Here is a 15,846-nt window from a genome sequence, read left to right on the forward strand (position 1 = left end):
TGTCTATGGCTGAAATAGCAGTAGGGTGGCTATGCTGTTCTCTTTCATTGAGCACCACCTAGTGGCTAACGGAGATTCTGTACTTTGTGTGTTTATCCGCAGATCGTCAGGACTTGGAACAGGCAGAGAAGGTGGACATCCTGCAGGAGCCCCTCCTGGAGGCGTTGAAGATTTACGTAAGGAGGAGGAGGCCCCACAAACCGCACATGTTCCCCAAGATGCTGATGAAGATCACTGATCTGAGAAGCATCAGTGCTAAAGGTCGGTGGTCCACACTAGTGTTTATATGTGAATAGCGCTAAAAGGATTAGCTGATGAGAGGATTGTTCGGTTTGGCCGATATGTTGTTATATATATCATTTTGATAAAAAAATAACATTTTAGCAAAGCATCTATTTTCTACATGTTAGGTTTTGCTTAGTTTTCTCAGTTTCATCTCATTTTAAAATTGCGTTGAAGAGAAAGAAATAATTAATTAATTGATTGATTAATTAATTAATACCTAAAATGTATTCTGTAACAACTTCAGTTTTTAACATCTCTCATCTCCCTGCACCCCTCTCTGTAGGAGCTGAGCGTGTCATCACCCTGAAGATGGAGATCCCCGGCTCCATGCCCCCCCTCATCCAGGAGATGCTGGAGAACTCAGAAGGTCTGGAAAGCGGGGCCGCAGGCGGCCGACCCAGTGGTGCCCCCCCGGGCAGCTGCAGCCCCAGTCTGTCCCCTAGCTCTGCCCAAAGCAGTCCAGCCACACAATCGCCGTAGTAGCGGCCCACCTTTTTATTTTCCTTCACTATGCTCTCTTGTCTCCTCCCTCGACGTTCTAAAGAGGAGGGGCGAAGGAGGGGGGCCTTGACCCTGACTGTTGAACACAGGAGACTGGCAGAGCCAACCTCCTCCTCTCCTATGACACAAATCCCCACCTCCTGATCTGCTTTCCCTCACTCCGGAGCACTGTCCTGACGTGAGGGGAGGTAAGGCCGGGGCGGGCCGGGGCAACCGGATGCCTCTGAGAGACCACACCGTAAACACTGCTGATGACTCCTCCTCCTCCTTCTCCCTCCACTCTGCTCTCCACTGCTGCTCCTCCCCTCTCCACCTAAAAGACTGGTGGAAACAAATCTGGATGCAGTGGAGACCAGTTTCGAATGAAACCGAGAGTGGGTGGGCCACCGTGGGACGAATATATGAACAAGGACGATGCATACAGACTGACTTGACAAACACCAGACACTTTTTTTTTGTTGTACTCTGAGGCAGACTGCAAGCTTGGGACTTGTCAAAAGACCCCCCCTCCTCAAAGACTCTGGGTCTTTTCTCTTTTTCCAACTTCAAAGAACAGATTTCGTACAAAAGATATATAAATATATATAGAAAAAGTTAAGGAACTATTGTGATTGACATGTCCCGAACAGAATGGCAGGTTGAAATGAGGACATGTTTTCTGAGATTAGAAATTGTTGTACTCCTTCACTGTTTGAATCTTTTCATACCCATCGAGAGTATTGAGAGAGACGTTTCAGTTTTATCACATTTGTACATTATTCTAATTAACAAAAAGCAAAAGATGTTGAAATTTCTCTCCAGTCTACACATGCAAACACACACACACACACACACACATAATGTGCACAGAAAACAAGTCGCAATGAATATCACCTACTATTCCAGGTTGGATTTGTTTTCCTTTTTTTTCTTTATTTTTTGCTTCCAAGAGAATGGAAAAAAAATGATTGTATGAACTTGGTTGTATGATATGGTCACAGGTCCTTTCAAGAAATCAAATTAATGAAGATTCATTATTAAGGTGTATTTTAAGTAGCCTTTGAGTTTGTGTATATAAGCTGTATTCATTTCTTTAAAACTATGAAGAGTTTTAGGCTTCACCTGATTTTTTTTTTTTAAGAATATCTTTTATGTGTTTTGTTTATAGGTTTGTGATGCAAGAAAAAAACATTTTGAGCACATTTTACTGAAGGAAGTTCTTTCATGTTTTTGTGTCCTACTAAATACTGGACAGACCCTTAACCAATCACTGGCTGTTCAGAATGTGGCTTTCACAAACAATTTCAACCTTTACCCCCCCCCCCCCCCCCCTCACTTTTAAAACATGTTTTTTACATACAGTAGATAACAAAGTAGCACTCCAGTCGGGGCATAGCTTTTTGGCCATGTAGCAGAAAGAGATGTGTTTTCTGAAAATGGTGAGCTAGACGCCACTTGCAGCTCGGCTTCAAAGAGAGTTAAAATGTGAAGAATGGTGTACATACACACTGTATTAAACACAAGTGATTCTCAGTAGTCTCTGAATGGATCAATAATCTGTAGTGGATGGGAAAAGACTAGATTGTAGTGATCCCTCTGCTCTGTCAGTGGTCAGGCAAGTGAAGGTCCCAAATGTGATGTTTGTCAACTAAGTCCTCACAAATCTCCCCCTGGCAACCTGTGGTAGAAACGAACATGTGACCTTTAGCCGGATCCAGAGCAACCTCGCACCCTGCAACTCACTTTACGCCAAAACGCCTTCACCGTTAAACACACACACGTCATCTAGACCATCATTACTGTACACACGCCAATGTCTCAGGAAGGAATCATTTTGCGTGCTTGGCCTGTTCTTTGTATATGTTCTGTGCTGCACCTCCTAACCCTCCTGTCACAGATGCACACATACACACACTTCTGCTACTGAGCCCCTGAATTTTTCTTCAGTCACTCATTTTTGTTCGGCCTGGCAGACCAGGACTTGTGCAGAGAGACCCTGACCCTGACCCCCGCAACATTATGACATAGGATGCCAGTGTGGAGTCTCTCTCAGTCGTTCATGTGTTCTTTTTATTTGTATGGTCAAAGCTGCTTTCATCATTTCGGACTTCACCTGTCCAGAACAGCGCACAACTTTTCCCTCCACAGCTAATCTGGAATAGCAACAGACACACCGTCAGTTTGAGAAGTATGGAATATGTTGCAATTTTGTCAAGATTATCAAGCGACTTTGGAAAAAAAACAAAACAACAAAAAAAGATCAAAAATAAAACCAACATTTAATAATTATTAAATGTGTTTGTGTTGCTCACGCGTGTCATTCTTTTCATTGTCTGCTACAGGGGTGTCCTCAGTAGGTTTTCATTGATCATATTCATAGAAACCTTTTTCATATGTGTAGCAATAGCAAAGCATTGAAGAGACTCAGGGTCACTGTTAATGTCTAAATTCAGTGTTGCATATTTGCCCACTAGATACATACCAGACCAAGAATCTTCGTGACAATGACATTAATCAAAATCAGAATTAAAATTAGGTTAAAGTCTAACTTTTAAACAAGAAATAACACATTTGTCCTCTTAGAAGTTGAATTCATAAGCAGTAAAACACACCCGTGCTTAAATCAATACTCTAAAGGGTTTTGTAGCTACAGTCGTGCTTGGTCTGGTTTGACCATTAATTTATGCTGGCTAATGTTAGCTAATGTTAGCAGACTTTGCATATGTTGCTGTATAACGCACATTACAGAGCGAGATTGCTGACTTTATGACTCTGTTTTAGCGATTGCCATTGTCCTGTAATTGCACAGTGGCCTTGTTCAGCAAAATGTACATAGACTCACTTCAATAAGAAGAGTGGAATGTATTGGAAGAAATGTTCTCAAACATAACATCAAGGTCAAAGGGCAACAGTTGCTTGATGGTGTGCACTAGGCTCAGGCAGACAAATCTGTACTTGACTTCAGGCCTATAATGGATTGCTTCCAAACTAGTTGGCACACCTAATCTGACAACAGTGTTTGTGTGCCAACTGTCTAGCACTTCTCACTAGCATAGTGAAACAACATAAAATTAATCACATTGACACTGAATCACATATTGACATAAAAGACTATTAGAACTGAATAATTAGTTTTCTCATTAGACATGCATTAGCAGAATTATTTTGAGAGCATATTATGTTGCAAGTATGGGCCTATAAACGTTTTTCCAATAACCTTTTGACACAGGTGTAACTAATAACACTAATGGTAGCTTTGTTCCTCTTCCATCTAGGTGTCTCAGAGAGCCAATCCAATAAACCACTATACATAATATCAGGGCCCTGGAACTTGAACACCTAACAGGAATACAGCACCTTATTAATCTCATTAATGACACCTGTGCCTTTTCTCCTATGAAATGTCCAAATGTCTTGTGAGAAAAAGGTTTATTAAGAACAAATACAACAAATAGAGAACAGTAAATCATGGCCACTCAGTGCTGTGATATGCTGTATGTTAAATGAAACAGCTGACAATCTGGATGTACCTGTTTCAACTGGAGCCTGTCGAGGTTTTTGAAAAATATCTTTAACAAATTTTACAGAAGTTATTATAGACAAATTATTATATTATATTATCATAATGTATATTTTTAAATCTCTGGACAACATTAGACATGCCAAATCTGATTTTCGTGAAGAAGCCGAGCTTCTACAAATACCCAAAGTACTATGCCCCGCCCTCTTGTGACGTTTCAACCAATCACAATCCTTCGCGCGGAATTTCAAACATTTTCAAATCAACACCCCTTTACAGAAGTGAGATTGTTCCGCCAAATTCGTAAACAAAATAGTTCCTTTTATGAAAATGCCAGTTGAATTTTACTCAGACTACACATATAACTTTTAAAATGTAATAACACAAACATACATATATTGTATCCCAAGACATCAATTAATCCGAATATTCCTTTTAGGTTACTGTGTATGTGTGGTGTGGCGGAGTGATACTACGGCACCCCTGTGGAAGAGTAGGGACAGGGCAAGTGACGGCTGTTTAAGGTAGTTTACGTTAGCCATTCGTCGATGTACATTGTACGGTAAGGTAGGATATCATTTCTACTTTTTAGTCTGATGTGATATTAAAGTGAAATTCCTCTTCGCCACATCCCGGTCGATGTTTATGGATTGCCAGAAGTTTACGTGTCTTTAACGGATTCCAGGTAAGAGCTACAACGTTACAACGCTTACAAATGTTTTCAGTCTGTCGTTCAATCGTGGCCACATATTTTAAATTTAAGTTTAGGCTGATTTGGCGTCACATGCTTCACTGAAAAGTCTTGTTTTGTTGAGTAGTCTCCAATCTCACGTCAAGTAATATCTAAGTTGACACCTATTTCGTTACTACCGAGGCGACATTGCACGTGGGATGACGCAGAATTGTCAGCAGTGTGTTTTAACTTTAATTAACAACGACCTGCTAATTTGATTTGTACCGATAACGTCGAATTAAGCCAACGTTGCCTTACGTGAAAACATTGTCTGGGCCAAAGAGATATTACTAGCTAACGTTAATAAGCTAACATAGTGATGTTTCTCACACACGTCTTTCCTTCAGTTTGTTCCATGTTTCTGGGGGGCAATTCCTTCAAACGTTAACATGCCATGTTGTCTACAAATGGTCCTTTGGTTACCTAACGTTAATTTGACGTTGTTGTTTATCTAGTCCTCTGTGCAGTTTTGACACTTGTGCTTTGCTAACGTTCCTAGGTAACGTTACAAAAATGCCATTGCATGGAAAAATAGTCGTGATTAAGAGGACTGGAGGAGATGGGACTGAGTTTCCTCTTACTGCAACGTGCTTATTTGGAAGGTGAGGTCAATAAAATGCATTTGGTGGGTATAATGTTAGTTGCCATGTCACTTTTTCATGTTAAAGCTCATCTCTTTTCTCTTGTGTCATCTTAACTGCACTTTGTATCTGACGACATATCTGTTAAGTGCGACAGAAAACACATGCATAAGTTATGTTGCAGCCAGCACTTCCTATGTGTAGCCTCATGTTGGGGTTGACAGACGTGCTATAAAAACCCTTTTGGTTTGGAGGCGGGCCATCTACTGCTGACGTCAGAATTTTTAAATGCGTGTCTGCTCAGTTATTACATCAAGTACAACTAACTCCTTATTGTAGATTCAGACCTCCACTTCACACGCTCACTTTACTTTTGCACCACAGAACATTTCATTCACCACTGACACTCCACCTAACATGTCTCTCTTGTTGATACATCTGTTTCTCTGCGATCTTTACAGGAAGCCTGACTGCGATATTCGTATTCAGCTTCCTCAAGTCTCCAAGGAGCATTGCAGAATTGACTTGAATGAAAATAAAGAGGTAACAACGCATGCTCCACATGAACTTGTCAGTGTTTGATTTTAAGAGCTTATCTGGGATAATTAGGAAATGTTATTGAATATTCACATTAATGTCTTCATATTTTGATCATCATAATGTTAGTTATGTGACACACTCACGGCTTAAATCACTGGAGTTCACTGTGGGAAATCTTGACCCTAGCTGACACTGGTATTCTGCTTTGAGCTACTTTGGTGGACTGTGCTTGAGGTGATTTTTGATGTTTGTGTCTCCCAGGTCGTTTTGACAAATTTGAGCTCAGTGAATCCAACTCGTGTCAACGGAGAGGCTCTGCAGCAGTCTGAGCGTTTGAAGCATGGAGATGTGATAACTATTATTGACCGGTCTTTCAGGTGATCATGTTTTACCATTGTTGTGGCCGCAGACTTTTACCTTCCGCATTCACCAAATGACTTTTTTTGTACCAACATTTGCCCTTTAAGTAAGATGACCTTCAAGTGAATTTTTTATTTATTTATTTTTATTGACAAATAATAATGCAAACATGCAATACATTTAAACAAAAAAATCAGTTGTTGTGACACTGTACAGTGTGTTTACCAGACTTCACATCATTTTCACCTGCATAATAAACATGCCCTTTAATATCTCTCTCACCAGTTGCAAATGTAGTTACTATTGTTTCTACAAGAGTCGAGAGTTTTACAGTTATGTGGCCCCAAATGCACCATGTTTTATTTTTATGGATGGTTTCCCCTCTCCTCAATCACCTGTGATTTCAAGAGCTCATTAAAAGGGACATAAAATCTAAGTAGAGCACATATACCAGATGCAATGGAAATGGGAAAAGGTTACCACTTTCATGACAGATGTAAATTAGGTTTACTTACATTTTGTTGCTAATTGTTCATTTCAGGTTCGAGTACCCACCAGCTCCCACACCAAAGAAGTCTTCCACAGGAGGCAAAACTGAAACCTTCAAAGTAATTTACTCATTATTTGTCTTTTATCACTGGAGCATTGCAGCCTTCCAACATCTTGAATTTGCCTACACTCTTGCTGAATTTGTTTATTTCATAAATGTCTTAATGCATAGGTTCTTCAAGATCAGCAAGTGGGGGACACAGTCACCACTGAAAAAGGAGAAAAGAGGATCTCTGAAGTCTCCACAGGTGAGACTTGTGTGATTGTGGATATTCTGAATTTGCTGTATTTGAAGATAATGTTGCACAGTCCCAGAATTGGTATCCATATCATACAAATGCAAAATAAAAATCTTTGTAGTTATTGTATTACTTATCTAACTCCCTGTCTGTTGATAGGGATTACATGCTGGCAGTTTTCCCAAGTCTAACACTTGTTATTTCGAAGGCTTGTAAATGTGATAGTGAAGTTTTTTTTTTCCACCCACATTTCTAGACCCTCATCTGAAAGATGGAACTAACCATGACAACATCCAGCGATCCCTGGAGAAAACTGTGGAGGTGGAGCCCAACGAGGATGGTAGCCTGCTGCAAAGCAAGACCACCTCCCCCTTCAACGACCTGTATCAAATGATTAAAAAATCTCTGGATGTCAAGACCCCTCGGAAATCTTCTGCCAGTCTGCTTCAAACGCCCACCTCGAGGTTTTGCACTCCAAAACCTGGTACAGTCAGGAAAAATGATGGAAAATCTGTCATTTCCACAGAAGACAAGAGCACTCCTAAGAAGAATGAGAATGAAGTCATTCCTGGAGTGGATGAAACTAAGGGGAAGGCCGAAAATATAAGTGATGGGACCCCAAAGTCTGTTAAAAAGCAGAGTAAGTCGTTCCAGGTTCCTTCTACTGAGATGACCAGACCTGAAGCTGAAAATGCTGCCAAGTCTGAAGCAACTTCACCCCAGACGAGAAACCGTGCAACCCCCCCCAGGTTTACTGTGTGTGAGGTTATTGAGCAAGTTTCCACTCAAACACCCAAGTCACCTATGAGTAGGAGAAGCAAGGAGGCCACACCAGCCAAACCTGCAGTGACTAAGGAACAAGAAGAGCAAGCAGTGACTTCTCCCAAAAAACGAAGTGCGTCACCAAGTAACTCAGAGAAAGCTGAAAAGGGTAATATTTATTGTGATAATACTATGTTCTCTTTGAATTTAAGAGTGCTAACAGTAATTGAATAATTTACAGTAATTATTCAAGTACATACTTGATTGTTACTGATGTACAATCCTGTTTTAATTCATTTCTTAGTGAAAAAGATGTCCAAAAAACGCAAAAGTGGAGAACTTGCGGCCGACTTGCCAACATCACAAATGAAGAGGAAACGGGTTTCCTTCGGCAGTCACCTGAGTCCAGAGTTATTTGACAAACGACTGCCTCCTGACTCGCCATTATGCAAGGGGGCCGCTCCACGGAGAAGTTTGTCTCTGTATACACCCAAGCAGTCACTCCTTAGGCGAGCATCAGTCATTGGTTTGATTAAGGTAAGATTTTAGTGGAGGATGATGATGGCTTAAGTAATTTGACCTAACATTTCAATTGTTATTCATCATATAGTCTTATTTAAAATGGGTCCTGTTTTGTAGGAGTTTGAAGAAGAGCATCCAGATAGTCCTGCAAAAATGAGGACTCCATCGCCTAAGAAGTCATCAAGTGCCAAGAATGCTTCTCCCAAGGCTCCAACGCCTGGAAAGAAATCACCAAAATCAAGGACCCCTTCTCCCAAGACTGCATCTCCTGCAAAGAAGTCACCAAAATCCAGGACCCCTTCTCCCAAGGCTGCATCTCCTGCAAAGAAGTCACCAAAATCAAGGACCCCTTCTCCCAAGACTGCATCTCCTGCAAAGAAGTCACCAAAATCCAGGACCCCTTCTCCCAAGGCTGCATCTCCTGCAAAGAAGTCACCGAAATCAAAGAGTCCATCTCCTGCGAGGGGAAGAAGCAAAGTGGAAACTCCTAAGGCCAGCAAACAGCCTAAGAATCAGCGCAATTCTGTAATACCAGGAGTCCAGACCCCCACAGTACAAGGGCGTTTCTCTGTCTCACGCATCAGCACACCATCTCCAATTGCAGACGATGCTGTTACTGATCAGGTGCCTTTAGTCACTGTAACTCCTAAAATACCCCCGAGAAGGAAGAGCACCTCACGGAAGACTCCAAGTATGGCAAAGAGTGCTGTAAAAGTAATGCGCAGAAGAAGTGGCGTTTCACGGGCATCTATGAAACGTATGTTATAATATCTTATATTAGAAGTCTTGTCTTTGTTCCTTGCACTTTATCATGAATTGAAAACTAAATCAATCCCAAATAATGTCAAAGTTGTCATGTGAAGCAAAATGATGTGTAAAAAAACTGTATACAGATTTCATGATCTCAAAAATTAGGTTAACAATTATTGTTTACCGTAACTTCTGAAGCTGTGGGGATTGCTTGAGGCCTTGCTTGGTTTTATTTTATTTTTATCGTTTGTTAATATATATTTTTTTCTCCTTTCAGTCTGGGCAGACATTGTGAAATTTGGGCCAACTAAGGCTCAACTTGCTGCTCCAGCTAAAAAAGCAGTCACCAAAAAGACAACGAAGAAGGCTGTGTCCAAAGCCCAGGTAAAGGAAGATACTGTAACAATTACAGGGTACACTTATGTCATCGTAACTATGAAACGGTTTTTCTAGTCTTGCAACGATCTTAACTAGTTGGACCTATTATAAACAAAGAACTTTGACTTGACAAGATTATCACTTGAATTAGAGTGTTTACTTATACTACATGTCTCTCTCAGACCCCTGCAAGAAAACTCCAGGGCCATGTCAGCACTGGACATGCAGATTCACCTGTTACCATTATTGTGGGCAGAGCTCACAATCAAAAGCTTGTACATCCAACTGGTGCTGCACCAAGACTGGTCACCAATACTGCACTCCTCAAAAAGAATATGAAAATGGATGAAGACTTGACTGGTAATTAAGCCTTTTCCATCTAGACAAATGTCAATAACATTCACATTCATTCTTGGCGTTGTGTTTTGGACTCTAACATTGTATCTGCTCTTATTGTGTGTTGTGTTTTCAGGAGTTTCTGAAATGTTTAAAACTCCTGTAAATGAAAGGAAGAGGAGATCTGTAATCAATGACTCCAGTGCCATGAAGACACCAGTGGGAGGTCTGGGCGTATCTGTGGTAGAACCATCAGTGTTGAACACACCAGAGGAGCCAGGTAAGTGTGTGTGTGTGTGGTGTTAGGAGAGAACTAAAACATGACATTTGTATTCTGCATAATCACTTAGACTAAGGGGTTTGTCAAATATAACTCGGTTAGATAATGAAATTAGCCTAAACAAATAAAATGTTATTTTACAGGTGAAATGATGGTTTCGCCATTGAGTGTTTCATCTACAGTGAAAGACAGAGGCTACAACAGTGAGGCAGTCCAACGCCTCCTTAATGGAGATCAAGAATCTAGCTTCGTCAGTGACATCCCTGCCATAGAGATTCCCTCTGATTCTAGTGAACTGCAGTGCGCAGATTTGAAGACTACTTCTGTAACAACTCCCAAACAGAAGCCAGAATTAGCGGAATGTCTCACTGGAGTGAAGAGGATCATGAAGACGCCAAGACAGAAGGCTGAGCCTGTTGAGGACTTGAGAGGAAGACTTCTGAGAACTCCTAAACAGAAGCCTGAACAGCAGGAGTGTCTCACTGGAGTAAAGAGGCTCATGAAGACCCCAAGGCAGAAGGTTGAGCCTGTTGAGGACCTGAGAGGGAAGATTTTGAAAACTCCTAAGCAGAAACCTGAACAACTGGAGTGCCTGACCGGAGTAAAGAGGATCATGCAAACCCCACAACAGGAGGCTGAACCTCTGGAAGACCTTAAAGTAAAACTTCTGGAAACTCCCAAAGCTCTAGAGGCTGGTGATGCCAGTTTTGATTGTGTTAAGGAACTTGTGGAGACGCCAGCACTCGTGCAAGAAACTGAAGACCTATCTGAAATGACAGACATGAAAACGCCAAATGTGAAGAGCTCCCCATTAGTGTGTCTCACAGGTATCAAGAGAATAATGAAGACACCCAAAGAGAGAGGTGCTCCAGTTGAAGATATGGTTGGTGTGAAGAGCCTCATGAAAACTCCCAGAGAAGAGAGTGAACCTGTTGAGGAGATCTTCGATAATGCACCAGTGGAAGACTTTGAGGGACTTCAAGAGCTCATGGACGAGCCACTGACTGATTCCACAGGACAACTGGAGACAAAGGAGGTAATAATGGAAACGCATCGTCTTTTTCCTGATTTTGTTGGAAGGATTAGTTTGATTCAAGTATTTAAGAAATAAAACTCATAGCAACTGGCAGGTCGAGTGTGATCAGCAATGGGAACAGTTGGGATTCAGCCTTTATTGGGATTGTAATTATTGGCAACCTTTTCACATTCCCGTCATTTGATTGAATATAAATGTTTAGTTTAAGAGGTTAAACATGAGTGTCAGGGCCTCAAACAGTTGAGCAAGCAGTTTTTGCAGTTTATCATTTCATTGACATAAGCTTGGTCTAAAAACTTATTTCATTTTCTTTCCATTTTTTCTTATCATTGTCTGTGTACATTTCACTTAACCTATCATTTACAAGACACTTGTGTTGCCTGCATGGTTTACTTTCTTTATTTCAAAGTGAGTGCCCATTGTCTGAATTGTTTTTGATTTGTTTTGACAGGTGGAAGGTCAAACACCTCTGGATTGTGATGTAGACGTTGCAAAAGGTTAGTTGCTTCATAAGTTTAATAAGGATGTTAGATGAGTAATAAATTACATTACTTAGAGTGGTTATGTAAGCTGCATTACAATGATGAGCTAATTATTGCTGTCTGGTTTTGTTGTCTTATGTAGAGCTAGACTTTGTCCATGAGGAGCCACGAGACGATGTGATGGATGATGTGCCCCAAGTTGACATCGAAAAAGGTACATTGACTAATACTTTTAATTGGTTTGTTAAAATTACTTTTGATGAGATTGTGTTATATACAACCTGACAGTTACGGAAATTCTGTATATTGATATACCTTTTTATAAAGTGTAATAAAAGCTTTAAGAGAGCAGACTTTCAATTTCTTAAGTCTTACATTTTGTCGTAATAGAAGTTGTTGGACTATATGAAAGTACCACAGCACAAAAATGAAATGGGACATTCAGATTATACTACTAAATGTCACAGCTGAACATGGAAAAATACCTGCTTCAGGAAGGTTTGACCCTTGTGTATGATCATTGCTAAGGAAACTATTCTATTGTCAAAATATGTGTGAAACCTGATGAAAGTCTTTCAACAGCTCGAAACTCAACTATAACTTGTTTTTCTTTCTTTCCCCCTATATTTGTTTTCTTTTAATCTCATTTTAGAAGCAGATGCAAATGAAGTTGAAGTTGTTGATGACCACTTAGAGGAGGTACCAAATGGACACGGTAATGAATCATCAGATGCCATGGAAACTATCTCTCAAGCAGCTATAGATGAGAACGTGTCTGAAGAACAACCTCAAGCAGACACAGTGGTTGAGAACGTGTCTGAAGAACAACCTCAAGCGGACACAGTGGTTGAGAACGTGTCTGAAGAACAACCTCAATTGGACACAGTGGTTGAGAACGTATCTGAAGAACAACCTCAAGCGGACACAGTGGTTGAGAACGTATCTGAAGAACAACCTCAAGTGGACACAGTAGAAGAGAATTTACCTGTGGAAGAACCCAAAGTGGATACAGCAGATGAGAACATGTCTGAAAAACAACCGCAAGTGGAGACTGCTGCTGGCACAGTCACAGAAATGGACCCAACTGCCACAGATCTCGACCTCGTGAAGAAGTCAGTTCGAGGCAGAAGGGCAAAGACAGTGGAATCTAAAGCAGCCGAGGATAAACAGGAGGCAACAGAACATTCTGAAGATGCTGTCGTCCCTGCTCCAGTCAGAGGAAGAAGAGGGAAGAAAACTGAAGCCGCTGCACCACCCGCTGTTAGACAAACAACAAGAAGCAGAAATGCAAAGACCACTGAAATCAGAGATGTTGCGCTCACAATGGAGAAAAGTGAATCTCTGCCTTCAAATGCTTCCCTGAAGCCTAAACGAGGAAGAAATGGCAAAAAAACGTCTGACGATCAAGCTGAAATGATCCAAGAGGATGCCACTGAAGCTGAAATGATGCCAGAACCTGAGAGTGAACAAAGTCCCCGAGTTGATGTCGACCACGAGGCAAATGACAGCGCAACACCCTTGGAGAAGGCTGTGTTGAAGCCCAAGCGAGGGAGAAAAACTAAACAGTCTGTGCAGCAAGATGTGTCTTGTACTCACAGTGACGATGTTCCCCAGGCTGACATGGTACAAGGTATGTCCTCTTTCTTTTTTGGTGTTTCTGTTTTCATGTTGGTTTAAATTGAAACTATTTCTGACCCTATGCAACTAATGTAAAAGTGAGGGTATATGATAAATGTGTTTTCCATTCCTGGGAGAGTTAACAATTGTGAATGTTTACGATATAAATTTATGGTCATATATTTGGATTGGTAAAAATAAAAATCCATACCAATGTACTGTATTTAACTGATCAGGTATTTGATAGTTGAATGCTCACCCACTGTAAATCACCTTTTTTCTCCTGTTATTTTAGAAGCAGATGCAAATGAAGTCTGCAGTGACCAGCTGGAGGTGGTGCCCAGTGGAAGTGATGAAAAGCAATCATCAGAAGCCAAGGAAACTGTTCCCCAGACACCTGTAGCTGAGAGTTTACCTGAAGATGAGACGGCAACTTGCAAAGTCACAGAAATGGACGCAGCTGTCGTTCAGAAGAAATCTGTTCGAGGCAGAAGGGCGAAAATGGTGGAATCTAAAGCAGCTGAGGATAAACAGGAGGCAACAGAACAATCTGAAGATGCTGTCGTCCCTGCTCCAGTCAGAGGAAGAAGAGGGAAGAAAACTGAAGCTGCTGCACCACCCGCTGTTAGACAAACAACAAGAAGCAGAAATGCAAAGTCTCAAGAAAGCACCTCTGATGATCACCCTGAAATAGTACCAGATAAAGCTGTGGAAACAATGCTGGAGGTTGAAAGTTCCTCTGTGAGTGACCAGACTTCTCCAATAAATACCCATGAAGAAGAAAATTATTCTACACCCCCCACAGAGGAAGCTGTTGTAAAGCCCATAAGAGGGAGAAAAACTAAACAAACACCTGTTGAGCCACCTCAAGCAGAGAAAAATGAAGTTGTGAGTGACAAGCATGTAATGGCAGATGCTCAACCTCAAAAGTCCATCCCTACTCCTAAACTGAGAAGAGGGAGAAAGCCAAAGCCTGATACTGTTGAACAAAATGAGGTGGTAGAAGACACAGTTGTCACTGTGGAGACCAAGCAGCAGTCTCAGCCTCCAGTCAGGGCCAAGAGGGGAAGAAATGCCAGACAGGAAGAAGAAAAGCCAGAGAACAATGATGAAACGACTAAACCCCAGGAGCCAGTTAAAAAAATAAGGAGAACCAGGAAGGCAGAGCAAGACCATGTAGAACCAAGTGAAGAAGTCCAAACTGTTGAAATGGTTGTTCCAGAGGAGGCTAAAGCTCCACTTGTTGCTGAACCAGTGAAGATGAATGAACAGACTACTGTGGCTGCAAAACCCAGGAGAGGAGGGCGAAAAGCAAAACAAGACACTGAGAGTGAAACTCCTGTCGAATCCACTGAGGTCCAAGAGGTCCCTGCTGTCAGCTCCACAGACAAACCCAAACGGGGTAGGAGAGGGAAACAAGCTACTGAAGAGGTTGGAGTCACTGCTGTAGAACCAGAGGAAAAACCTGATCATGACCTGGAGGTTGAAGAGAAGAATAAAGCTGAGACAAACGCTCCAGTCATTAAACATAGCAGGGCAAGGGGGGCGAAAACTTCTGTGAAAAATGAGGCATCACAAGCCTTTCCAGCCAAGAGAGCTCGTCGAGGTGCAGCTCTTCACCTTGAGGAGACCAATGCGGAATCTCCAGTCGTGGTTTCAGAGTCTGCGTCAACTTCAGTAGAGCCAGCGAAAAAGGGAAGACGTGCAGCAGCAAAGCCCACAACAGATGATGCCGCAGTGACCATTGAACAGGCAAAACCCACTGAAGACCTAAGCAATGCTGTTGAGGAAGACACAAAAATGTCCAAAAGATCTGTCAAGTGGAAGGCAAACTTGGAAGTCTTTGATATTCCAAAAGTAACGCCTGTAAAGGCAGTCCGAGGCAGGAGAAAACTTGGAGACCAGGTTGATGCTGGAAGCAAAAATGTGTCAAAGGATGCCAACAAAACTGAAGAGAAGGATCTCTCAGATGAAGTTGTCGAAGCTCAACCCGTCAAGAGAGCCAGGCGAGGGGCAAAGGTCGCTGATATAACTGCTGATGAGTCTACAAGCAAGGCGAAAAGTGTTGAGGCTGAGTCACAGCCAAAAACCCGAAGAGGAAGATCGGCAAAGAAATAAAAGCATTTGTATATATTCTTAATCGTAATGACTTTTTTCCTTTTATAATCTTTTTGTACGGCATTTTACAACGTAGTTTTTTAGACTGAAAATTAAGCACTGCATTTTTTTTTCCAATACAGCAGGGAATCTTGTTTTAACCATATGTTGTTACAAGTTGTATGTTATGTATTACTTATATTTCTATGGTGAAGAAATGGTTATTAAATTTTTTTTGTACGATGGAAAAATTGGTCTGAATTTGTCTTAATGTGCAAGAATGTACCTGGGGTTAAAAT

The 15,846-nt window shown here is 41.4% G+C and overlaps 2 protein-coding genes across 3 annotated transcripts in view; both read left to right on the top strand.

The window, feature by feature from the left end:
* Positions 1-1,799, top strand: part of raraa (retinoic acid receptor, alpha a) — a 69,759-nt gene extending 67,960 nt beyond the window's left edge. For both annotated transcript variants that reach the window (XM_070927672.1, XM_070927671.1), the window contains exons 7-8: positions 103-261; positions 569-1,799. In XM_070927672.1, the coding sequence (XP_070783773.1) occupies positions 103-261; positions 569-765 (356 nt within the window). In that variant the 3' untranslated portion in view covers positions 766-1,799. The remainder of the gene's footprint in view (positions 1-102; positions 262-568) is intronic.
* A 3,732-nt stretch (positions 1,800-5,531) lies between these two features.
* Positions 5,532-15,761, top strand: mki67 (marker of proliferation Ki-67). The gene is made up of 16 exons (XM_070927488.1): positions 5,532-5,620; positions 6,061-6,142; positions 6,401-6,516; positions 7,041-7,107; positions 7,221-7,296; positions 7,544-8,218; positions 8,354-8,586; positions 8,689-9,328; positions 9,599-9,705; positions 9,882-10,059; positions 10,172-10,315; positions 10,459-11,351; positions 11,803-11,848; positions 11,976-12,047; positions 12,486-13,463; positions 13,746-15,761. Exons 1-16 carry the CDS (start codon positions 5,532-5,534, stop codon positions 15,566-15,568), a joined length of 6,219 nt encoding a protein of 2,072 aa, XP_070783589.1. The 3' UTR covers positions 15,569-15,761.
* Positions 15,762-15,846: the final 85 nt, after the last annotated feature.

Source organism: Enoplosus armatus, chromosome 20, assembly GCF_043641665.1.
Source record: "Enoplosus armatus isolate fEnoArm2 chromosome 20, fEnoArm2.hap1, whole genome shotgun sequence".
Lineage (NCBI taxonomy): Eukaryota > Metazoa > Chordata > Actinopteri > Centrarchiformes > Enoplosidae > Enoplosus > Enoplosus armatus.

Excerpts from the sequence above, each read along its gene's own strand:
- mki67 (XM_070927488.1), top strand. The coding sequence starts at position 5,532 with ATGCCATTGCATGGAAAAATAGTCGTGATTAAGAGGACTGGAGGAGAT. Across the intron at positions 8,219-8,353 it reads CTCAGAGAAAGCTGAAAAGG|TGAAAAAGATGTCCAAAAAA; the intron begins GTAATATTTATT and ends TTCATTTCTTAG. Across the intron at positions 11,849-11,975 it reads TGATGTAGACGTTGCAAAAG|AGCTAGACTTTGTCCATGAG; the intron begins GTTAGTTGCTTC and ends TGTCTTATGTAG.